At 34.5% G+C, this 24057-nt stretch overlaps 3 protein-coding genes across 6 annotated transcripts; 1 reads left to right on the top strand and 2 right to left on the bottom strand.

Moving 5' to 3' along the window:
- Positions 1-2280: 2280 nt before the first annotated feature.
- LOC107623056 (protein CYCLOPS) lies at positions 2281-4646 on the bottom strand. The gene is given in 9 exon segments (XM_088505551.1): positions 2281-2500; positions 2503-2549; positions 2717-2845; positions 2945-2996; positions 3379-3424; positions 3528-3571; positions 3980-4190; positions 4192-4541; positions 4544-4646. Coding segments are annotated over 9 exon segments (1056 nt in total). The 3' UTR covers positions 2281-2426.
- Positions 4502-11848, bottom strand: LOC148572851 (pentatricopeptide repeat-containing protein At1g74900, mitochondrial-like). 2 transcript variants are annotated; one of them, XM_088504613.1, is made up of 5 exons: positions 11411-11848; positions 8356-8625; positions 6971-7841; positions 5447-6513; positions 4502-4640 (listed from the first exon to the last, which is right to left on the bottom strand). In XM_088504613.1, exons 3-4 carry the CDS (start codon positions 7481-7483, stop codon positions 5545-5547), a joined length of 1482 nt encoding a protein of 493 aa, XP_088360739.1. In that variant the 5' UTR covers positions 7484-7841; positions 8356-8625; positions 11411-11848; the 3' UTR covers positions 4502-4640; positions 5447-5544. The 2 variants fall into 2 exon arrangements, with proteins under 2 accessions (XP_088360739.1, XP_088360740.1); XM_088504614.1 differs by having other exon boundaries at positions 8356-8657; positions 11411-11821.
- A 6365-nt stretch (positions 11849-18213) lies between these two features.
- Positions 18214-23804, top strand: MED19A (mediator of RNA polymerase II transcription subunit 19a-like protein). Of its 3 annotated transcripts, none has more exons than XM_021115178.2 (9): positions 18216-18424; positions 18639-18776; positions 20690-20756; positions 20967-21256; positions 21550-21795; positions 22005-22064; positions 22155-22303; positions 22861-22923; positions 23572-23804. In XM_021115178.2, exons 3-7 carry the CDS (start codon positions 20726-20728, stop codon positions 22203-22205), a joined length of 678 nt encoding a protein of 225 aa, XP_020970837.1. In that variant the 5' UTR covers positions 18216-18424; positions 18639-18776; positions 20690-20725; the 3' UTR covers positions 22206-22303; positions 22861-22923; positions 23572-23804. The 3 variants fall into 3 exon arrangements, with proteins under 3 accessions (XP_016180703.1, XP_020970837.1, XP_016180708.1); XM_016325222.3 differs by lacking the exon at positions 23572-23804 and adding an exon at positions 23002-23447 and having other exon boundaries at positions 18257-18424; XM_016325217.3 differs by lacking the exon at positions 23572-23804 and having other exon boundaries at positions 18214-18424; positions 22861-23122.
- The last annotated feature ends 253 nt before the right edge of the window (positions 23805-24057 follow it).

Consider the following 24057-nt stretch of genomic DNA (forward strand, 5'->3'; position numbering starts at 1 on the left):
TATATATGTATTTCTTGGATGTGTCTCCTTATACCAACTTATTATCAAAAATAATTAATTATTATATTTTAAACACATGTATAAGGAGACATATCCAAGAAATACATATATAAAGACACTTCTATTAGACAGTCATAAAGACACATCCACAAAGACACTTCTATTAAACATAATTATAAATAAGAATTAGCAGAAGTTATCAGAAATGTTATTGGTAACGTAGCGGAATTGCTTCCTCCTCTTAGGTCAACGAAACTTATGATTGTTGGTACGTATCTAAAGTGCGTTTTGATCAAGATAACCTTTTCAGTTGCCAGGCAGATGGGCAGTCTGCTCTTAAGAAGATTAAACTATATTCTAATATGTGAGTACTTTACATTATTTCTATGCCAAACCAAATATTTTATTGCTTATTTGCTATGATCTAAATTGTTAGACATAATTAAAATGTGTTTGTAGAGAGTGTATAACATTATAGTTGTCATTTTTGTGCCAAAAGGTTTTATGATCACATAAATAGGTGTGGCATTGCCTTAGATAGGAATTTTTGACATATAAAATCAGTTCTCATGGTAAAGTCTATAATTCTGAAGATAAAGTTACTGTTCATAGAGATATTTTTGCATCACCATATGGTTGAGTTAGCAAGCCGTATACACCTGTACTTCTGAAAACTATAATTTATAAATATATTTTTATGATGTTGTCATTTGTGTTATGCATGAATCTTCTATCAGGGCCACAGAGATGGTGCGCTCGTGGTTTTCCGGTAGGATAAGGAACAAGTATTGGAAATGGGAAACCATAGCCAGTCTCGTGGCTGGGTTCTCAACTTCTTTGATCTCTATAACCTTTTTTAGGTTCCTACAACTACTACTATCTAAAACATATCGGTGTTTTAGATCATGGATATTGTGTTTTCTTTTGGCATACTTATCCTTTGTAGCTTGGTTAGCTGTTGAATATGGGAAGAGGCTTGGTCTAATGGATATTTTCAGCATCCATAGATAATAGCATTTTTTTTTTGGTGGAGATAGATCATAGCACTTAATTTTGACAAGTGCGATGCCCTTTAATTGTAACATTATAATGGTAGAAGGTGACATTCTTGTCCCATGAAAAGTAACGGGCTGCTTCATATAGTTATGTATAGTACGAGTGAAAATCTATGAAGCACGGACACTGCTGAACTGCCCTGTCTGCGTGTCGGACACATTTCGGACACGACACTCACCGACATTCGTTCGACACGCGTGTCTGCTGTGTCCAAATCGTGTCTCAATAAAAAATAAAAAATTCTTCTCCGGACACACTTGAACACACTTAAATATCATCACGTGTCAGCGTGTCCGGTCTTATTCTTAATATATATTCTTAAAATAAATTTAGATATAGTATATATTATTATTTATTAAAATAATATTTTAAATACTTGATATAATTAAAATAAGACATTAAAAATAATTTTAAAAATTAATTTATATTTTAATCTCAATAAAATATTAAAATATCATTACGGTTTATCTAAAAAATATTTTATATTTTATATGTATGCGTGTCCCCGTGTCATGTAAAATTTTAAAATTCGCGTGTCGGCGTGTCCCGTATCAGTGTCCGTGCATATAGGTGAAAATTAAAGATGTAATAGTTTGATTTGGATGAAAGGTCTTGTTCCGCCATAGTAATCGGAAATAACAAATCTAAGTTCATGGTTGAATTGGATTACACTCTTGTTCACTCAAGTTTATGACTTGAATTGATAAAAGTTGTTAGGAATCATTTTTGTATGAAAACTGAATGGAGCTAGATATTTTAAGAAATGAATCTTCTCAATTTAATTTATGCGACAAAATTAAGTGTGATTTCTCATAAGAATCTCTTTGTATCACATGCTTTGTGATTGTGTAATTAAATATCATATATTTAACAACTTCAAGTGAAAATTAAATTTTGAGGATCAATTTCCCTTGTTTTTCTTAATTATGCTTGGTGTTAGTTGATGAAATATTTAATATTTTATATATACAAATACAACATAACACAATTCAATTAAGAATTCGTGTATTTTTTTTTTATTCTAAAATTGATTCAAGCAAAGAATACTCAAGAAGCAAAAATCAATGCTAGATGGAATCCGAAGGACAAACACTTGTTATATAGCCTACAATTTGCACATTTCTTGCAATCCTAAATCATGCTAAGCTTTATAAGTACATTAGATCCATTTTCTAGTTCACCAAATTCATTAGCAATATGATATCCTAATCTGCACTTCTCAAATCTCAAATAACAGTTAGATTTTACAAGTTACAAAATCAATATGAGATTTACGGAATATTTCGCAAATAGATTTCAGAGATTCACTATTTATCAGGTGTTGGCCTAAACTGTCCCCCATAACTTAACTATGGTGAGATACAAAAGCATTAGATTTTTCCATTTTCTGATAACATTCTTTCAATCTCTTCTAGGAGGTGCTCTTTTTCATCTGCCAACTCTTGTTCTGCCTCTGAAGGTCTTCTATCTGTTTTGTCTGTTCAGAATCCTTCCTGAAAATTCGCAGGGTATGATCAATATATCAATTCATGTATATACAATTTGTTTACTAAGTTTAACAGTTAGTAGGAAAATAAAGAATGAAAATTCAAGTGATTCTATAATGTATGTTTCATCTTACTATCTTAGTAGGTGCTAAACTTTGTTTTTCTTTGATTACCTATTCATGAAGGACAGATTAAATTTTAGCGACCGGACTTCCTTTTCAAGGGTCTCGCAACGCTTCAAGACAGCTTGCATGTCCGAGGGAACTGATGGTGTTAAGTTTCTTTCCTTTGCCTCAGCCATTCTGCATCACAAGAACATGGCTTTACAAATGAAACAGGTATCGAATACAATACGAGATAGGAAGAAACTCCATTATATGTGTTTATAAGGATTGATCTACATACTTCCTTGAATGTTCACCCTGCGCTTTTTTGTAGTGTCTACTTTTTCCTCTGCACAACCATTTAGTTTGAGAGATAAGAGAGAGTCAAACAAAAAGCCATAATTTCAACTCAATCATTTTTTCATCATTTTCCCTATAGTTCCCATCATGTGATCCAGATAATCATGTCAAAATGATTAAGCAATTGTTAGTTGTGATTTGGACATAAAATCTCTGTCTTAGCATAAGTTAAAATTTCACATGGTAAATCTTAATTCCAATATTTAATATGCGTCTACCTTTATTCGTTAACATTACCTCGAGCATCTAACTAGTATATTTTGTTATATTAAGATCCATGGATTTACAATTATCTAAATGCATATGATATTGTAGAAAGTAGAATCTAAAAAAGTAGTCATTAACATGGTAATCCAAAAATAAATGGCTACCTGAGACTGCTGACGATACAGATCCATATCTATCTAGACTTCTCCTCTGCACAATTTAACAAGATTTAAAGGAAAAATGATATAAATAGTAACTATTGTTGAAACCATAATTCTATCAAAGTAAGTTACGAAATGAGAGTAGGCTATACCTTTCGGTCATCTTTGAGATTATCCATTATCTGTTCTCTGAAACCTGCACGTCCACAAAAACACAATTGTAGTTTAATGGGGAAAAAGATAGAAATTTGTTTTTAAAAAAAAAAAACAAATAATATAAAAAATATTTTATACCTATTGAAAACCAAATAATCAAGAAATATTCTATTCTGAGTTCTGAGATAAAATGGCATTTGAATGCAAGTTATAAATTGGACATAATAATTGTGCGGACTCCTAGTTAGTACAATGTAGTCGCTTCTTTTGGTGGATCAGTTTTCAAATAAAAGAGCTTCCATAATGAACTGATTTAGTTTATTTTTAATATCAAACAAAATGAACATGATGAAGGAAGTCAAATGAAAAGTTATTTAGGATAATCATTGTTAAAACTTATACCTTTGACTTTATTTTGAGAATTCTTTGAACTTTTACTCGCTCCCACTTGTTTCCATGAGCTTTCGCCGAGTTTGATTTTAATTGCTAGGACCTTCACAAGCATCTAAACCAGAGGAGACAACAGGTGCAGCAGCAGAGGATTCACTTTGAGAAGGTTCTTGTGAAGCTGTCCCTAAATACATTTGGTTTGTCTGATTAGCAAAGCTATCCATAACAAAGTTCATCGATCCTTCGAGCCTTTGCAGGACTCCGTGATCAACTTGGCCATTGGACATAGCTTGAACATTCACTGGCTTCTGATGACTCCAATTTTCTGTGGAAAACAGGTTCTTGAGGACAAAAGATTCCATTTAGGCTTTTATTTGTGGCTTCCTTCTCGGTTATCTTGCGTTGCAGTGTGTCTTTTAGTATGCTCACAGAAGATGAAACTTTATCTGCATCACCAAATTGAAGTGTCTTGAAGGTAGATGAAGATGAGTTGGATGAAGTCATGAATGATCGCTGCTGGTTTGGAAGCTCATACATCGAGTGATAATCAAGCCCAGTTAAATTTGCTGCTTCTTGTTTCATAGTGTCAGTACCATCACCATGTTGAGGCACCATGCACATAGATTACCTTGTGCTGCCTGTGCATTTTGCATTTCAGTATACCTCCTCAATTCGGACGATCGGCTTCTAGTCATTCTTTGATCGCTAAGAAACCATGCCTGCATTTAACAATGAGACTTCAAATGGCTAAGAATATTAATTGAATAATGGCTTCAGCCGAGATTTTGATGCGTGGTGTAAACACCTCAAGGCATCGAATAGGAGAAAAGTGAATTAAATTTGGTAAAATAAGCTATGAGGATACGAAAGAATACTCATATTCACAAGCTAGAGAGTAGAGTTTAATCAATTTTTCATGGTCAGTTTTGTCAGAGTAAGTTTACTCAATTTTTCATGGTAAGTTTTGTCAGCGTAAGTTTAATCACCATAGGAGTACTTCTCAACTCTAAATACACAATATTCTCTTATGCAAAATGTTCCATGACCTGTTTTCATGTATCAACATTAGTATAAGCTAAAAGAGAAAGAATTTGGCGGAATAATACTACCTCTTGTTTATAATAGTTTCATTCTTAATTTTGGTTACATTCCTAAATCATAGTATCTACATATAAGTTGAATCAACATACAACGGAAAAAGAATAAAAAATTATGGATGAAGGATTATCTGTGTTCACGAAACAATGACACACAAAACCACTAGCAAGAATTAAGGAGTTAAACATTGACAAATCCGGGTCACAAAAAAGAGGAGTTTTGGGAATCAATTTCAAAAAGTTATTAATTCCAATTTTGCTACAGCATTAATCATGCCTTCTTTTTCCATTCAGGCACTATACCAAAACCAAAAACAGAAAACAGCGTATGTAGAACTAACATAGATTTAACATAATATAGACAATATCACCTTAGCCTGAATTATATACAATAAACAGAAGCTGAAGAGAGAACAAAATCAACGAACCTTGTGTGGATGAAGGCTCTCTATGGCATGATCATAAAATACATTGTCCAAATTTTGAGTTCAATGTTTCTCCAAACTCAAGTCTAACATTAAGAGCCTCACAATTTCAACTGACGAGGAAGACGACCACATCTGCTCTGCATACTTAAAATCTCCCTTGCAAAATCTTGATTGCCGGTTAGGACAAGCCCATTTAGCACACGATTAAAAGTAAACTTCCGGGGTAAAAACCCTCTATTGATCATCTCTAACAATAATTTTCCAGCCACCATCAAATCCTCAGATTTCTTTCTAATAAACATTGCGCTAATCAAAACATTGTACGTGTCTAGATTCGGCAAGCATGACCCATCCGCCATCTTCTCAAACAACTCCAAACCCTTCTCAATATCCCCAGCATCACATAAATACCGAATCACCACATTATACGTTTGAACATTTGGCTGACACCCCTCTTTCTCCATTCTAGCCATAAACCGCAATGCCCTCTCCATCTCACCAGCATGACAAAACCCTCTTATCACAGCATTGTAAGAAACTGAATTTGGCACAAACCCCTTCACCACCATCTCTTCAAAAACCAAGACAGCATTCTCCACATTATCCTTCTTGCACAGAACATGCACCAAAGCATTATAAGTAGCAACATTTGGAACAACCCCTTCTCCAACCATTTCATCAAAAATCCTCTTTGATTTCTTAACCTCTCCCGCAACCCCGAACCCATAAATCATAGTAGTGTATGTAACAACATCAATCTCGCACTTCCTCCTCTTCATCTCCAAGAAAAACTCCCAAGCTTCATTCAATTGACGAGTCATAAAATACCCTTTCAAGATTATGTTATATGTCACCAGCGTTGGCATGATGCCTCTCTCAACCATCTCCTTAAACACCTGCAACGCCATAGGGGGTCGCTTAATCAAGCACCAACCATTGGCGATTATGTTATAGGTGACACTGTCACAATTAAACCTGCTCCTGAATGTCTTGAAGAGGTTATGAGCCATCTCCACGCGCCTTGATTTGCACAAAATGTCAAGGATGGTGTTGAAAGAGGCAAGGTCCTGGTTTTATCATCAAAAACTAAATTCCCGAGATCAAACAAAAATTAATAGAAACAAGACAGCTTTGAATTGTATGTGTGAAATAGAGAATGACAAAACTTGGGGCATGCTTGGCTTGCGTTTCCAAGTTATATATTATTTCTATTTTTTTCTATTTGCAGGGATTTGTGAAAGGAAAACCGAAAATAGAAAAAACAAAATAAAAAGTTTTCTCAGTTCTCGCTTTTTTTTTTAAACACAAAATATTGAAAATAGAAAATGTTTTCACAAACCAACCAGGTCCTTGAGTTTTTTACTCTACTCTCTAGCTTGTGAATCTGAGTATTCTTTCGTATCCTCATAGCTTACTTTAACTGCCACCAGCTAACTCATAACTAACTTATAACTAACTACAACCAGTAAGTAACTATCACGTGAGTAACTAGTTGGTATTTATGCTACAATGTCATAGTGATACCTGGCGGCAGCCGTGGTGGTGCATGGACAGGAACACATTAACAGCCCGATGGGCTTTTCCAGCGGAGGCATAGCGCTCGGCTAGGATGGCAAGGGTCTTGGGAGTGGGCCCAATGCGGAGGGAGCGCATGCGAACCACAAGGGCCCACGCGGCCTGATAGTCGCGCATGCGTGCTGCGATGTCAACAGCGTGGTCGAACGAAGAAGGAGAGTGGACGTAGGTCGGGTGGCGGAACAGGGCGTTGAAGAATTGGACGGCTTTGGGCCCGTGGTTCCACAGAAGCTTCAAAACCCTGTCGACAAGGTGCGGGGACCATTGGAAGGTGGGCTTTGCTAGGGCTTCGGAGAGGGTTTTGGGATCTGATTGGAGGACGAGTTTGGCTACGGCATTAGCATCTTCTTCTGCTGCCGGTTGGGGTGGCGATGGACAGTGGGTGCAGGAGGAAAATGTTCGAGGTGGGACCGAGAATGAGGTTTTTGGTTTAGGGAGTTTGGGCAGTGCCCGAGTGAGCATTTTTTTTTTTACTGTTTTGGTCTGAACCGAGTGAGCAGACACTTGACAGTGCAGGGACGAGGCACAGGAGTCGGCGAAGAGAGTGACGTTTGACGACCTCTGCCGTCGTTGGCTGACGTGGTCGGCGGTTACCGTGCGGTGAGTGAGGTAGAGAGGTGAGAGTGAATGTCTGGGTGAAGCTCTGTGAGAGTGTGAAGGTTGAAGGTGAGTGTGTGTTAGTGTCAAGGTTGCGAGAACCGAACCGAATCGGTCAATGAACCGGTAAGGTAACTGGTTCACTGGTTCAATGGTTCGACCAGAGTTCAACCGAGATTCAACCGGTTTAATTAAAACACAATAATTGAAGATACCCCAATGCCTGTTCCAAACAAAACAATAATTTATATCAGATGCAAGGAAATGCATTGATGCCACAAAGATATCCCATATAAACCTTTAAGAATTATAGGAAAATTTCTTTAAAGCAGGTACAAATAGCTCTTGAGAATGATATCTTACAACTTCTAGCAGAAAACACAAATTTAAACAAAATATATGGACTAAACTTTCAATATGAGAAATAAATCATTATAAAATGCAGCAGAAACCATATCATTAAGTTGACTGTAGTAGAACCTTGTATGCAAAAAGCAAAGGTGTAATAATGGTGCTTGGATCGTGCTAGTAATGATGGCAGGAAAGAGAAGTACTGAAATTGCCAATTTAATTATTTTTATTTATTATAACCAAATCATGAAAATATTCAGAAATGCATGTGAGAACGGGAAATCAAAGCATACCGTAGAAGTTACAAAATTGAGAGGGCCACAGAGGAGAAAGGGGACACAGCAAAAATTATTAACAAAACTACACAATATTATCACAGTGCTTACCCGCGGTGAGGAGGAAGGGGAGTGACGGCAACAACAGAGGAGACGGCGACACAGGCGAACAGAGAGAGAGAGCTCGAACAGAAGAGACTATGACAGAGCTTCCACACACGACGCCTATACCCAGCGGAGAAGAGTGGCGATGACAACGAGCAGGGCTGCGGGGGATGCTGTGGCTGCGGGCTACCGGAAAGAAATGTTTGTTTTGTTTCTTTCTTTATTCCTTCCTTCCCATTCCCTTGATCACACTAATTGTCCAGTCAATTCTTCAACCTAGTAAGTAATAACACTGCCAAATCAAAATGCTACACAAAGAAAAAAGGACACATAAGTGACAAAAAAAAAGGTGGTGTGGAGCTAATAAAATTAGAACAGCTAAAAGGACAGCATGATTAGTAATCCTTCCCAGAAGCCTTGCATTGCAGTGCCATAACATATCATATAATCTAATCTGAGTTAACTCCACCAACCAAAAATTCAATTGAAGCGCCTAGCATGATCATCAATGTGCATATAGACAAATTAGTTGTTCCACACCAGAGAAAAAGAAAACCAGGTGCAAATCCCATTTTTCCATTTCAAAACCCCCATATATTTAGAGCTGTACATGGTTATGGTTAAACCAAAAACCAAACCTGTTTTTGGTTTACCAAATATTTAGTTTAGGTTAATTAACTAAACCAGTTTTACATAACAAAACCGGTTATTAACTGGTTAGGAAATTTAAAAACCAATTTTTAACCGGTTATAAAAATAAAAACTGGTTTTAAAAAATAACCGGTTTTTATATAAAAAAAAAACAGTTTTAGAATAAAAACCAGTTTTTACACTGAAAAACTGGTTTTTACACAAAATCAATTTTTTACATAGAAAAACCGATTATTTTTACACCGAATAAATCAATTAATGCTTTCTTAATGAGACTTTAGCCATGTCACATCAAATTAGCCATACATGTATAGTAATGAGATTCAGATACTGTAATTTAAGATTTCAACCATCTAATAAAGAAAACAAATAAAGTCGTCAACTCAACCAAAAATAATGAAGAGTTTTGTTTCATCAAATTCCATTTTATGGAAGTTTATTGAGGTTCATGCATGCGGATCAGTTCACTTCATTTTTGGGATCTTATTATTAAGGTTAGGGACTCCAAATTAAGAACAAAATGTCCACAAAGACATTCTTGATAACTTAACCAACCATATAACTTCAAAATAAATAATAAAACATGTATATATTCATACTTTAAATCATATGCAGACCTTCGAAAATAATTTAGTATAACAAAAGGATTGTAAAGTCCAGTACCAATACCACATTGACACGTTTACCACACATCTGTCCATTCATATAACTTCTTTGGAAACAAGATTCCTCCCTTGAAATGAAAGAAATATATATTTGTTAACTAGAGAATTGAATGCAGTGCTTCATTCTAAAATGAAATTAAACTTTCCTCCAAATCCAATTCCAAATGTATTATAACCAAGGATCTGAGAACCGAACCGGTCATCAAACCGTTTTAGTTACTAGTTCACTGGTTTACTGGTCCAACCGGTCTAACTGATGGTTCAACCGGAAAAACCGTTTTAGAATAGAATAATAAATAAATTATAAATATGCAAGTATTAAGTTGAGGGTATAAGGTAGTATGAAGTTTTTCTAATGGAGTGGTGAATTACTCTCTTAGGACTTTCCTTTTTATATTAAATGCAAATTGCCAGATGAAAGCATGATAACATGCAAGTACAATTCCTCATCAGTACACAAAATGTTAAAAGAAATATCTGATAAAAATAGGAAGAATATCAAATGAATTATCATAAATCCAACTAAAAAATAAACATAGTACTCGGATAAATAAATTTGATAACATTATTAATAACAAAGTTGGTAGTGGCCTAGTGCTAGAAAGGCTTCACCAAATGAAGGTGCATACAGGCTTTTAGAGACAATAGACTTGGATTTGTGCAGTAGCATTTTGGATGAGTTGCTTTGAAGACCATTTGGTAAAACTAGGCTTTGAATAGGTACAATACAGGCTTCACCAAATGCTCATAACACACAGAAAGACAGTTTCTCAAAATACATAAATAAGTGCGCATCCTCTGAAAATAATCATCTGAATTGTATAAGGCAGGAAAAAATGACCATAAGTCTCTTTACCCAAGTCAAAATAAACAACCCTATCTGAACTCAACAATCAGCATTCAACACCAAACATTACAAAACATTAACCAATAATCACACTAAACCTGCAACCAGCAATACCAAAACAACAACAAACATGAGTACATTATAAAACATTCCAAAACAGTGATGACACTAAAACTGCATAGTAAATAATCTCAAAGACAATGATCACCAATATCCAGCAAATAAACAATAAATACACAACAACAATTTAGCAAATAAACAAGAACAAGACCTAAATAGAAAATCCAACAAATTAAGTCGCAGCAACCTAACAATTTGACAAATTAAAACAACAGCAGCCCAATAATTTACCAAATTATCAACTTAACAAATTCAAGAACAGAAAATCACAACAAAACAAAAAAAAATTAAAAGTAACAGAAGAACACAAGATCAATTAGCAAATTAACAGGTTCACAATAACAGTTAAAAAATTTACCAGAAGAACACTAATGCAAGTGGAATCATCATGCTAATATGTTTTCTGCAAAAATGCTATTTGTACAGCTAAAATTTCCTGATTACTATGATCCAATTATTCTAATTTCAAATGCAATCAACTTACTAAATTTCTAAAAGTTAGAAATTATAAAACCAACCAGAAATATGGTTAATGCATTTCATCAAACATGTTGAGTGCGGTAAAATTAAAACGAAATAAGAGAATTCAATGCTTAATTTCAATGTGATAGAGAAGAGAACATAACTATTGTAGCTTTAATTTAGTCTATAAAAAAATCCAAACCGCTACCAAATCAAATAATTACTTATTGTAATAGAAATCAGAAGTTGCAGAGTTTGAAGAAGAGTATTGGTGTTGTGTGAGTGTATTGTCTGGTGGCGGGTTTAGGGAACTCACGGCGGGGACAACAGAGAGCAGTTCGACGGATGAGTGGAGCGCGCGGGTTGGTCGCAGAGTTTGAAGCAGAGCAAAGTGGCTTCCAGACGAATGCGAACTCGAACGGCGAACAGCGAGTGAACGCTAACGGTGAACGCCGAGCGAACGCGAACGGCGAATAACGCGAACGTGAACGGCAAACAAACGGCGACGGAAGCGCGGCTGAGCAGACAAAGACGACGATCGCCGAGCTCGAAGAAGCAACCGCGATCGGTGACAGCGAACAGGGGTTGAAGACTTGGAGCACGAGGGAAGCTAGATGACGGATGGCGAACTTTGAGTGCGACGGAGGGCGGCAGTATGCCACTCCTTGTGGCGGTGGTGTAGGCTTACAGTGCTAGGGTCTTGTGGTTGGGTTTGTATGATTTCTCTGACTGAAAGAAAGAAAGGGAGAACGGGAGAAAGAAACGAAGGACCTTCCCTTTTTTGTGTAAACCGGGCGGGTTCCGGTTCGGTCTGACCGGCCGGTTCTCGTCTGGTTCAACAGTTTTTATTGGTTTTTTTATTATCGGTTTTATATGCCTGAACGGATCATTAATACTACCGGTTCGCGGTTAAATCGGTCCGACCGACTAGTCTGGTCCGATTTTTAGAACATTGCCTGAATGTTTTAAAAATTTGCCAAGCGTGTCCTCGTGCTTGCCGGACCATAGCTCCAGTGAGTACGATGCTTACGTGGACACTGATTTTTGCTTACAAGAGAAGTTTTATTTGAGTTGGAATTTGTAATTAAAAATATCATTAGCCTACCTGAAAATTAACCTAATTCAATTTAATTTTTGTCCCAATTTAATTTTGCCCTAAAACTCAATTTTGCTCTCTTCGTTCACTCATAGTACAGGATCCAAAATTGGAATATGCAAGCAACTAGGGCTCGTGAAAATGCTGCAACTGTGAGAAAGCAGTCATCGATTCAAGCCTTCGACGTGGATGGTGGTTCAGGAATTGTGAGTAAAACCTATGATGGCTGCTGCTTTTGTCCCCTTCCAGTGGTTCCGTTGAAGTTGAAGACAAGTAGCAACCTTGATAGATGGTTTCTACGTTTTCCTATGTGGAAGGTAAGCTTAGAATGTTGATGGATACGTGACGAAATAATGCAATCTTCCTTGGTTTGTTGTCTCTGGTTATTCAGTTTTAGTTTTCAATCGTCCTCTGATCTATGAAATTTTTGTGCTGTGCTAGAACACACAAATGCGTTGTGGGTATTTTCAATGGTTGGATGAAATACAATAGCAATGTGTGGAAGGAGAAGTTTCTTCGGAGAATAGTAACATGGTGGGCAAATCAGAACAAAAAAAGAAAAGCAAAATCAATCTGGAGTGTGGGGATGGCCAGTAAATTGATAGGATGATGATTGTGCTATCTGTGGTGAATGACATGAAGGAGCATCTAAAGAGAGTTGAGTTGTTCCTGATTTTTATTTGTATATTGATTGGGTTAAATCTGGCTTTGAGTATGTTTTATTTGGCTAAGTAGGTAGACAATGGACAGTTTAAGAGTTTAAAAATGACATTTTATTCCTTTGTAATGTTCTCCTCATTATAATTGAGATGAATTAATGGATGCTATGTTATTCTTGTTCTATGACTTAGTTATTGTTGTTGTGATGTGAGCAAGCTATATGGAAGATAAGTAAGCATTTAAGAAAGGATGCCATAAACAGAAGTTGAATAAAACACCTGTGTCATAACATGAAATAATAATCCATAACTATTCAAAGTAACATACTTCAGATCCAAAATAACACAAGCAAGCCCCCCAAAAAAACTAAGATGGCATAATGACACTTATGTTCATGGCAAGTACTACTAACCCAAAATGGCACTAACAAAATCACAAAAAACTTGGTTAGCACTTAACATGCCATAATGGCACTTAGGTGCATAGTAACTACATCAGGTCCAACATGAAACTAAAAACAAACTAAAAACCCAAGATTCTGAGGTGCCTCCCTCTGTAACATGTTGGGATGGATCTTGAGCTTCGGCACCAGCTCCTCAGCAACCCAAGCACATGTGACTGACTTACTCTTGTTACTTCTCGGACACGTATGTTCGTCCACAAATGTCTTAATCTGAAACGAGGCTAGATAGTTGGTCCTGGCACAGTAACACAACCAAGGGCAATCGGGGTCATAGCAAACTATGCACATCTTCTTCTCATTCCTAAGATAAAATACCTGTCTGCCAATTTGTATGTTGTACTTCTACACTGCTGCTTTAAAGTGATTCATGGTCTCGAACTCCATGTTCAACTCCAGAGTAATTTTTCCAAATGGTGTGTTTGGGTTATGTTGAGAAAATACAGGTTCTTCTTCATCGTCAGATCCAGGAGGGCTATACAGTTCGTCAGAATCGTATTGATACATCTCAGGTCCACTGTCTCCATCTTCTATGTTCGGGTTAGGCACCTCTACCCTTGGTGCTTCATCATCCTTTCCATGTACTATTCTCTGTCCAGATGGTTGAGGCCGTGGATGATTTCTCCTTCTATTTGTCCTCTCATTTGTTTGTGTAACATTGTCTATTAAAACATCAGTTGAGATATGTGAGCCATGATGCAATGCTTATTCAAATATGCTATAACAAAATAGAAACAATAATTTTACCTGCTGCATTTTCTGTGATTGGTTCCTCTGGCCTCAACTCATCTACAACTAGTTCTCCAATATTATCACCTTCATTGGCAACATTAGCATCATCATCATTGGTCTCATTTGTGGATTCATTTACTGTTTCAGCTTCTCGAGGATCACCCTCGGGTTGTTCAGATTCAGCAGCTCTTCTTTCTTGGGATAAACCACTTGGTGGTGGTCTTGGATGCCTCTTTCTCACCTTCTTAACAACCTTCTCTGGAGCTGCATCTTCTTCAGTGTCTTTATCTCCATTCCTATCATTCACATCTTCATTCATAACACCACCCTTACATTTGTTCGACTCGTTAATATCAACAGTCTCCTCAATCACAACTTCATTCAAAGTCTCGTTCAAAACAACAATCAAAGCCTTATTCAACTCATTAACCTTAACAGTGGTCTCATTCACAACTTCAGTTTCTCTCTCATCACCAGGTGGATTGACCTCAACCACACTCTCACTGCTACCATCAGACACCACATCCTCATCAAGGATTTCAGGGTTGGCATCAATGGGGTGATCAAAATAGAGATGGACAGTGTTGTCATTCTTCATCACACTCTCACACATCCTCATCACTTCAGCATCCGTCCTAAGCACTCTAAGACCCTTACCTAAGTCGAAACCAGGTTCTAGCCAATACGCTTCATTATATCCAGGGTAGCCCAAGTCTAAAAATAACCCCTCAACAAAAAATAAATTGCATGTCTCCACATTCACCCTGTATATCTCAGTAATTAAACCCCCTTCGTATATCACATTACCGTCTTTACCCCTTTTCAGGCAACCCATGTGATGATACACAAACGTAACTACATGATTCATCTAAGAAATAGTAGAGGGAAGATACAATGAATAAATAAGATGTCACAAGCACAAAAAATAAACCACAATAACGGCCACTACTTAAACAAAGAGAATGAAGCAGAACCTACCTCTTCGTAGGGTTGCTCCTAGCGAAGAATGGAGAGGCGATGATGCCACTTGAAACAATGTCTCTCGCCTCGTCTCATTCTTCTTCGCACCAAGCTTCCAGAGCAACGTCTCTCCCTCTCTACGTGACCTTTCAGTTTTACTATCTAAGACACACTAAGTCACAGTAACTCAGTAACTAGTAACAGCAGTTGCTAATTGGGTTTTAGGACAAAATTAAATTGGGGGCAAAAATAAGATTGAATTAGGTTAATTTTCAGGTAGGCTAATGATATTTTTAATTACAAATTCCAACTCAAATAAAACTTCTCTTGTCAGTAAAAATCGGTGTCCACGTAAGCATCGTACTCACCGGAGCTATGGTCCGGCAAGCACGAAGCTTGATAAATTTTTAAAACATTCAGTTACCATTTTGTCAATAACAATAGTCAGATACCAAAATGTTAGCGTTTGAATCTTTCGGGTACTGATTTGGTCATTATCTCTATAAAATAACAAGATTAATGTATTATTGGTTTTAAAAAGACATTATAATGCCAAATAACAAAATTCTATTTGTTAGTATTAATATGCATTTTTTGAGAAAAAGTGAGAGTCAAGCAAATTAAAAATGTATAATAACAAAATTAAAATTGCACATAATTAGATTATTGAAGTTGAGTATAAATTATAAAAGACTCGTTTCTTTTACACAAGTGTAAAAAGGTTTGATCATTATTTTAAGTACAAAAAAGTTTTAATATTCCAAAGAGATGTCCTTTTTTTAAGTGAGATATTATATTTATTTGGTTCACTTTGAATAATCATAAAATAAAATTTGAACATTGAGATTTATATCATATTATATATATAACCATTATAAAAGGAATGTTAAAAAACAAATCCAATTCCTTTTTATCGATCTCTATACATATATGAGTCTAATTCTTAGAAAAATACTTCACTTTGAGATATAATGCGATTTAGAATTTTATCGAGTTAAAAGATCAGTTAAGCAAAGAAAAAAAAGGATAAAAGTTTGAGTGTTAAATATTTAATTTTTTTTTATAAATAGGAAACAACTTAATTTTATAACTAGTTGTTTATTTTTTAAATATACATATAGTTGTTTTAATTAGGGTTTTGGGTTTATACTCTAAAGCAACCTTCCCTTGTGTCACAACAAATAAGAAATATTTGCATCTCCCCTTCCCTAACATGACTTTTCCTAATATAGCTTTTACCTACAACACATACAAGAGTGCATTTTAGGGTTGTTAGACCCTTGCAAGTTACAACAAACATGACCTCTATTCTTTTATCTATGTCCACTACTACTATTTTCTGTTGTTATGCATGGGATTGGATGTGACAAGCCAAATTCTCCCAACTGTCTTCTTTGAAATCTTAAAACACAACTTAGGTTGTACTATCTTTATTAGTTAGATAAAAATATGTAGTCACTATCTCATTGAATAGCAACAATTTTTTCTCAAATATGAATTTTGTAATGCACTACATACAAGTCCTTGTAGAAAAGGGGAATAATCTCTTGAAAAGAAGGACCAATAAAAGATATTATTTTCAATCCAATGATCATATATAGCTATATATATCTTATCATCAAAATGTAGGAGATTATAATAATAAGCAAGCAAGCACCTAAAAGTTCTGACTCTTGAGAAACTCCTACTAATACCTACCATGCATGTGTCTCCAATTCTCCATTGGATTCTAAAGCTTTTAAAGGATTAACCAAATTAAATAAAAAAAATTTATGAAGATGCGCTCGAAAACTATGGCTATTATAATTAATAATAGACTTATGTTAACATGTAAAGTATATTGTAAATACATAGTTTCATTTAACAGAGAATTGTTGTAACAAAATCTACTAATATAGAGCACATTTTCTTCTTGGTTACTTAGTTTTCCTGAGTAATTTTTAATAGCATTCTTTTTAAAAGTAAAAAAAAAAAAAAAAGCAACACAGTTAATATATGCTAACATACATTGAATAGGAATTTAATCAATTTATCTATTAAAATATTGAATTGATTGAATTAAAGATACTAAAGTATTATTTATTTAACCAATATACATGTTTTGTTTAGTTAATTTGTTTGTTGATTTGTTATAGGATTAATGAACTAATTGTTAGTTTAATTAATATATTATTATGATTACTAATTCATGTATAATTTTACTAGCATGTTTGGTTTTTCAATTTAGAAATTGATATACTATGATTTTGTACAAGTACAATTTATCTATGTCAAAAGTTAGAATTTTTTAACTCAAAAATATTCTTATTTTTAAACTTCCTCACCAAATAAATAAAGAATAAGAAACAATATTTTAAAATATAATGAAGTTCCAAATAAAAGAAGGCTAAAAAATTTAGATATGGAAGTGATATGAGTAATATATTTTAACATGGTAATTTTTGGTGTTTTTTAAAACTGTGGGAAGTACACAAATCGAACCGTCTGATTTGTGTACCTCAAAATTTTTTATTTTTTTAACACAAATCGGACCGTCTGATTTGTGTACCTCTCACAAATCGTACGGTCCGATTTTTATATTTCTAACAAATCGGATGGTCCAATTTCTACTTTTCTAATTAAACGGTTTCACATTTGAGAATAACACTCCAACCGTCCACATTTCAAAAAATATCATTACCATTCCAATATTAAAAACAAAAAAATGAACAAAAGAATCCCTTAATAATTCTTCACTATATAAGCAAATTCTTAATATATTCTCTACATGTAAAATAATACTTCTCAAACTCAAATCCTTCAATGGATAACTACAAAATTGGATGTAAATTATTAAATAATCATCTTAATTTACCCTGATAATAACAATCTTATTCCGTTTAAATATATTATTTGTAAATTTTTAATATATATCAAGATAAAATATAATAATAATAATTAAATAAGATAATATAGGAGGAAGACTCATCTTATATAAATCTCATATCTTATCTTCTAATATTCTTTAAAAATATATTAACTTGAGACAGAATTAGAATACATACACTGCATATTTTTTTCCAAAATAAACACACTTACCCTTTTGGCCGTTGCTTACAAAATTGACCTTTGAAGTTTGATCCAATAGCAACACTTAGAAAAGGGCAAAAAGGAAAATTTAGCAGAAGTTTAGGGCTAAACATAAATAAATCACAAAGTGGCAACTGGCATCGAGAAAACTTGGGAACAAAAAGGGGCAATTTTTTCATCTATAAGACTCTTCTGAGAGAGAGAAAAAGAGAGAGAAAGAGAGAAGAAAAGGAGAAACACCAAACACAAACAAGAAAAACAAAAATAAAAAAAAAAAAAATTAAAAAGAGGAGTTTGTTTGAGAACTGAACCACGCACCCTCCCCTCCAAAGATCTTAACTTTCCATGCTTCTGTAAGCACCCTTAATCTTCTCCGTCTTCTTCTTACAGTTTCTGGATCTGCAATTTCGATAATTTCGTTCTCTTACACAAGCTCTCTAATGGGTCAATACCAAAAACCAATTTTTGCACTTTGTTTCAATGAAGTTTCCCTCTTTCTTCAAAATTTCAAGTACCCTTTTTGCGGATTTTGGCTTGTTCAGCTGAAAAGTTTTGAAATTTGTGCAGTTTCTAAGGGAATATTTGGTGGGGGTGTGGTCGAAAAGTTTGAAGAAGCTTCTCGATTGGCGTGGCTTTGGTTCCTTTGGGTTCGAAAAGGGGAATTCGGAACTTGCTCGAGGGCCCTGAAAATTTTTCACTGTTGAGGTTAGTTTATTGTTCTTCTCCCTCTAGGTTTCCCAAGTGTTAGGAATTTAGATAGTTTCATGGGGTATAAGTATGCCATGTTTATGGAGTTCCCATGAAGAAGGTTTAGTGTGGTGGAGATTTTGGGAATTAAGAATTATGCTTTATGGCACTTTTTTGAAAAAAAAAAAATTTTGAACGTTACGTTTGAATATTTGTGAAAGTATTCTTGAAGGTGAGAACCGAGATTGGATTATAATTAGGAAGCAATTGTGCCCTAAAACCATTCAAATTAGTGGAAACTGTTTGATATTAGGTACTCCAAAAAATTCATATAGTTTTGTATGTTAGTTTTTGTGTGTGTAAGGTGGTGGTTTTTTACTTTTTCTCCTCTTCCTTTTTTTTCCTTAAGAGTTGGAACATTTATCTTTTCCAAAGTTGACCAACTCAAATTAGGAGTTTATCCAAGCTGAAATTTTCAAGTAAAAAGAAAAAATCAATTCGAGGTGGGGTAAGCAAAATATAAATAAATGTGCTGCAACTTAAATCATTTAACTTAATTGAAGCAGCAAATCATCCTAATACTAATGCTACAAAGTTTAAACCTTTTTAGTTACAAATGCTTTGGTTCTTCTCCTTTTCACAATTGAATTCTACAAAGTCAACTACATTAGCAAGAGTATCCATGTGCATGCTTATCTGAAGTTTTGTATTTGGTGATGTAAATTCTGGTTTCTTTCTTACATAGAACTGTTTGTTTTCAGTTATGGTAGTGTCTTAACATGAATTCTTTGTCTAGTATCATTGTTTTTGTTGTTTTAATATATTATACCAACTTGTCAGCAATAAAGCCATTATATCAACTGTATTGATTTGGAATTTGGAATTTAGTTCGGGGTGCAATTTTGGATTCTATAGTGATTTTATGGCATCTAGAGTTTGAAGAAAAATATGATTTTCTGAAGTATGTGAATACGAAGAAAAGAAATACCATGGATGCATGGTTCTACTCTCAGCTTAGCGGCTGTGGGCATAAAATATGTATTTTTGATAATTCGTCGTATAGTCTTACTTTAGGGTTTGGTGACTCATGTCAAATGATGTTTTGTTAGCATGCTAGGGCTTCTTATGGATTTGTGATTTAGGTTAAATGTTTTGTTGGAATACTAGGGCTGCTTAAATATCTCGGAAGCCTTGTTTAAAGCTTTACTTTCTCATTAATATTATTGTGCTGGAGTGAAGTTTCTTATTAGACTTATAATGGAAGTGCTCTTTTTGATTAGTTTCATTTAAGAGTGGGTAAATTGAGGAGGAGTTATTTGTACACGTTTGATTTGTCTGTATGTGTGGAGATATGGTATTATCTATTTCGTTGTGTCCTGAAGAGTTTCTTACAGAAAAGCTCAATTTGGGGTTTTGTGTCTTGCGCGTGTGCTTAGCACTTAGCAGAAGCCATTATTGCTTCTTTGGTGTGCTGGTCATGCATACCGATAACTCAGTAGTGAGTGCATATTGCTGCTGTTATTTTGCTTCTAAAGAAAATGAGATCTTACAAACTGGATAATTGTTTTGAGACTACATGGTGTGATAAATTGGCAGTTCAATTGGCCGTTTATGGCTATTTAAAGAAAAAGAAAGAAAAAGACAAACTTTGGACACAAGGGAGGAAAGAAAAGTTAGTATGTAGACCACTTAGGTTGCAAATGCAAAATTGCACTAAGGAGATCCGGTCCACGGATAGATGGGTGGCTTTGTTTAACTCTTAGCCTTTGTCTTTTCCATTTTTGTTGCATGTTGACACATAGAATTACTTGCCATGCGACATTATGAACACCATTTGCATTATGCATAATCTACATTCTCTTGGTATTTTGTAATAGGAAAACAATTGGTATTGATGGATAACGAACTGCTTGTTATATTATAAATTGCAGCTGATAATGTTCCAACGATTCAGGAAGGATTGACACATGGATTCTGAAGTCAAAAGGTTTGGAGGAGGTAAAAGTTTTCCATAATAATGTTTTTCTTTCACTACCCGTTACACATTTGTGGACGAGGAAAAATCTCAAACACTGAATTCTACTATGTATGACCGTATTTCTTACTTCCTATGTACATACACACATGCTCACTCACCGAGTTTTCCTATGTTTTTGTTTTCTTCACTGCTTTCTTCTCAAGGACTTATTTTCTAATTTGAACCGATAGGACCGAGGGAGTTGACAGGAGCTGTAGATCTTATTAGTTATTTCAAACTACAACCCCACTATGACTATTTCTGCAAGCGGCCCCTTCCCGTGTCAGTTGCAGACACACACTATCTTCACAACATTGTGGGAGACACAGAAGTAAGAAAAGGAGATGGGATGCAATTAGATCAACTTATTCAGAACACTTCTAACTTCAGAGAGACAAATGCTCGGTTACAGCCTTTCAACCTAGATATTCTCAAAGAAGCTTTTCAACTAAGGGAAACAACTCCTGTTGATCTTCCCACAGTAAGATGTTTTGTTTGATTTCATTCTTACGTAGGGTGCACTTGTTTCTACTTTTCAAAAATCCGATTTAACAACTTGATTTCCTATATAGTTGAAAAGCTTAAAAGCTGATTATATTAAGTTCTGACTATTTTATAAAGTTTATACAAATATGTTAAAAGTTATTTATACAAACACCCCCTAATTTGCCATTCTTGGTTAAAACGAACTATCTTGGTTTCAGAAACAATATAGTATGATGACGTCTCCATTTAAGTTTTCGACTCAAGTTTTTTTTTTTAATATCCTCATAGGCGGAGAAAGGGATTCCAACTATCCCAGGGAAGTCGAAAAGCGAGCACAAAGACAAAGAGAAGAAGCATAAAAAACACAAAGACAGGGATAGGGATAAGGACAAGGATAAGGAGCATAAGAAGCACAAACATCGTCACAAAGATAAAGACCGAAGCAAAGACAAGGAGAAGGACAAGGACAAAAAGAAAGATAAAAGTGGGCATCGTGATTCAAGTGCTGACCATTCAAAGAAACACCATGAAAAGGTTGGTAAATTTTAGTTTCTGGCGTGGCAGCATCTAACATTGTTAACATTCGAATTAAAGAACCACTTATCTAGAGGACCTATTCAATAAATTGGCTTCATGAACTTGAACTTTTCACTTCTCTTCTGTTGATGTTGTTAATCATTTGTTGCTTATGAATACTATTTAAAAATGTTGTTAATCGCTTTCTTTAACTTTATGATTCACAGAAAAGGAAGCATGATGGAGATGATGATGTTAATGATGTTCACAAACACAAAAAAAGCAAGGTAATAAACGAAAAATCTATGCATTCTTTGTAATTCATGAAATCTTATATCTAATGAAGTTCTCTTTTCAATTTCTTTATTTTGTTGCAGCATAAGAGCTCAAAAATCGATGAATTGGGGGTGATAAAAGTCGCAGGCTAAAATGTTTACATACTGTAGTTCGCGTTGTTTCTCATTTGGTTGTTGTCGTTTGTTAAAGTCTGGTGGCATCTTCACTTGAAATTAACAGATTTCGTAAGGTACTTTATTAACGTTCCAATATATTATTCTTTTATCTGCCATTACATGCTTCATACTGTTTATAAGCAGTTGATCATAAATTCCTTTTATTTGCCAAATTTTCATCATGTGTCATATTGTTAAAGAAAGGAAAAAGAAAAAAAAATTCTACTTTCTGTTTAATGAATCCAACCCTTGTTACTGTGGATTTGATAGTTGGTTTAATTATACCACAATGGCACAATTCGCTATAGTTTTACTCAATTTTCATTTAGGTCTCTATAGTTGGAAATTTTTTTAATCAGGTCTATATATTGAATAAAACTGTGTTTTCAAGTCCTTGAAACAGTCTAATGTTACAAAAAGTTTTGAACTTTTTTTATAATTTAATAGATTTAATCAAAAGCATTACAACAATAAATTGCTTTAGGAACTTCGTTACAAATTTTTAAACCTTTTTTTATTAGAATTTGGCAGTAATACTAATAACTGTTATGGTAGTGGTTATTCTTTGTGCAACTATGAAAGTTATGAAAATTCTTTTATTTATTTATATTGTGTGAAATTTTTTTTGCAGACTAGGTAGTGTTCTGACTAAGATTGAAAGGTGAATTCACCCCATGAAGGGAAAAGGAAGCAGGTAAAAAATTTGCTGGAGACAAAAAAAACTTTCTTTTTCTTTTTTGTATAATAACATTTACCTTCATATAATTTCCAGTAATTTGCAGAACTTTGGTGTTCCTTTTCCTCAGTTTTTTGGTGCTCTGGATCGATATATCAACATTATGGATAATTTTTCTTTAATTTCTTCTTAAAAAAAACCTTAGTTTACAAATCAATTAAAAGTTTGAGCTATAGAGCCACTACATGTGTAGAAGTAGTATAATTGAAAAATGGCTATGGATGGGAGAATGTGTAAATTGACTACTTTGACCCCCAAATCATGTATCCAATACTAACATCATCATCATCATCATCACCAACCCCCAAATGTGTGGCTTAGGCCTCAAGGATCCCCCCAAAAAAAAATTCACTTTTGTAGTTTTGTGTATAATATTCATAGGTATGGTTTACACTTGAAAAATCAATGTACATAAGATTCATCTCTATTTTGGATGAGATGAGATGGCCTCTAACTAATGGTTAATTTCTAGTTTTAACTCATGTTTTTTTTCCATGGATTTAGGCTGTGTTTGGTAGGGATCTCTTTGGTTAGTGTTTTGTATTTCTGTCTTGAGACAGGTACCAAATGTGGCCTTAAGGTTTTGTTTGGATTAACTAATTGTAGGTGGAATTTGATAAGGGTATGAATGACATGGAATGGAATACCAAAGACCCTTTTTTTTTCCATTTTGTTTTATTTTTTTTGGGAACATGAATGTGTTACTTGTGTTCAAAAGTTGAGTTTCTCCCTCAAGACCAACTCTGTTTTCTCTGTTTTACAATATATTACTCTCTGTTAGTCATCTTCATGGAAATATTTGAGATATAAATAAAACGAATAAAGTGTTAAGGGCATCATTAGTATTTACTGAAAAGTTTAGAACTTATGAAGTACGGTTACTTTGTTGAGTTGTATACTTGTATATACACTTCTTCGAACACGATATTTCTTTGACATTTGTTTAATACGAGTCTGTTTGACTGTGTTTTAATATAAAGAAAAGTAAATACTTTTTGGAATATACTTGACACATCCTAATATAATTATGTCTAATCTTATTTTTTTACCAATATTCTTGTTATAATGTTTGGTTAGTGTTAAGGGTCAAAA

Source organism: Arachis ipaensis, chromosome B2 (genome assembly GCF_059453495.1).
Source record: "Arachis ipaensis isolate K30076 ecotype BB chromosome B2, ASM5945349v1, whole genome shotgun sequence".
NCBI classification, from domain to species: domain Eukaryota; kingdom Viridiplantae; phylum Streptophyta; class Magnoliopsida; order Fabales; family Fabaceae; genus Arachis; species Arachis ipaensis.

Coding starts and splice junctions, on each gene's coding strand:
- LOC148572851 (XM_088504613.1), bottom strand. CDS start 7,483: ATGCTCACTCGGGCACTGCCCAAACTCCCTAAACCAAAAACCTCATTC. Junction 6,514..6,970: donor ACCACCACGGCTGCCGCCAG/GTATCACTATGA, acceptor TGATAAAACCAG/GACCTTGCCTCTTTCAACAC.
- MED19A (XM_016325217.3), top strand. CDS start 20,726: ATGGATTCTGAAGTCAAAAGGTTTGGAGGAG. Junction 20,757..20,966: donor AGTCAAAAGGTTTGGAGGAG/GTAAAAGTTTTC, acceptor TTGAACCGATAG/GACCGAGGGAGTTGACAGGA. Junction 22,065..22,154: donor ACAAACACAAAAAAAGCAAG/GTAATAAACGAA, acceptor ATTTTGTTGCAG/CATAAGAGCTCAAAAATCGA.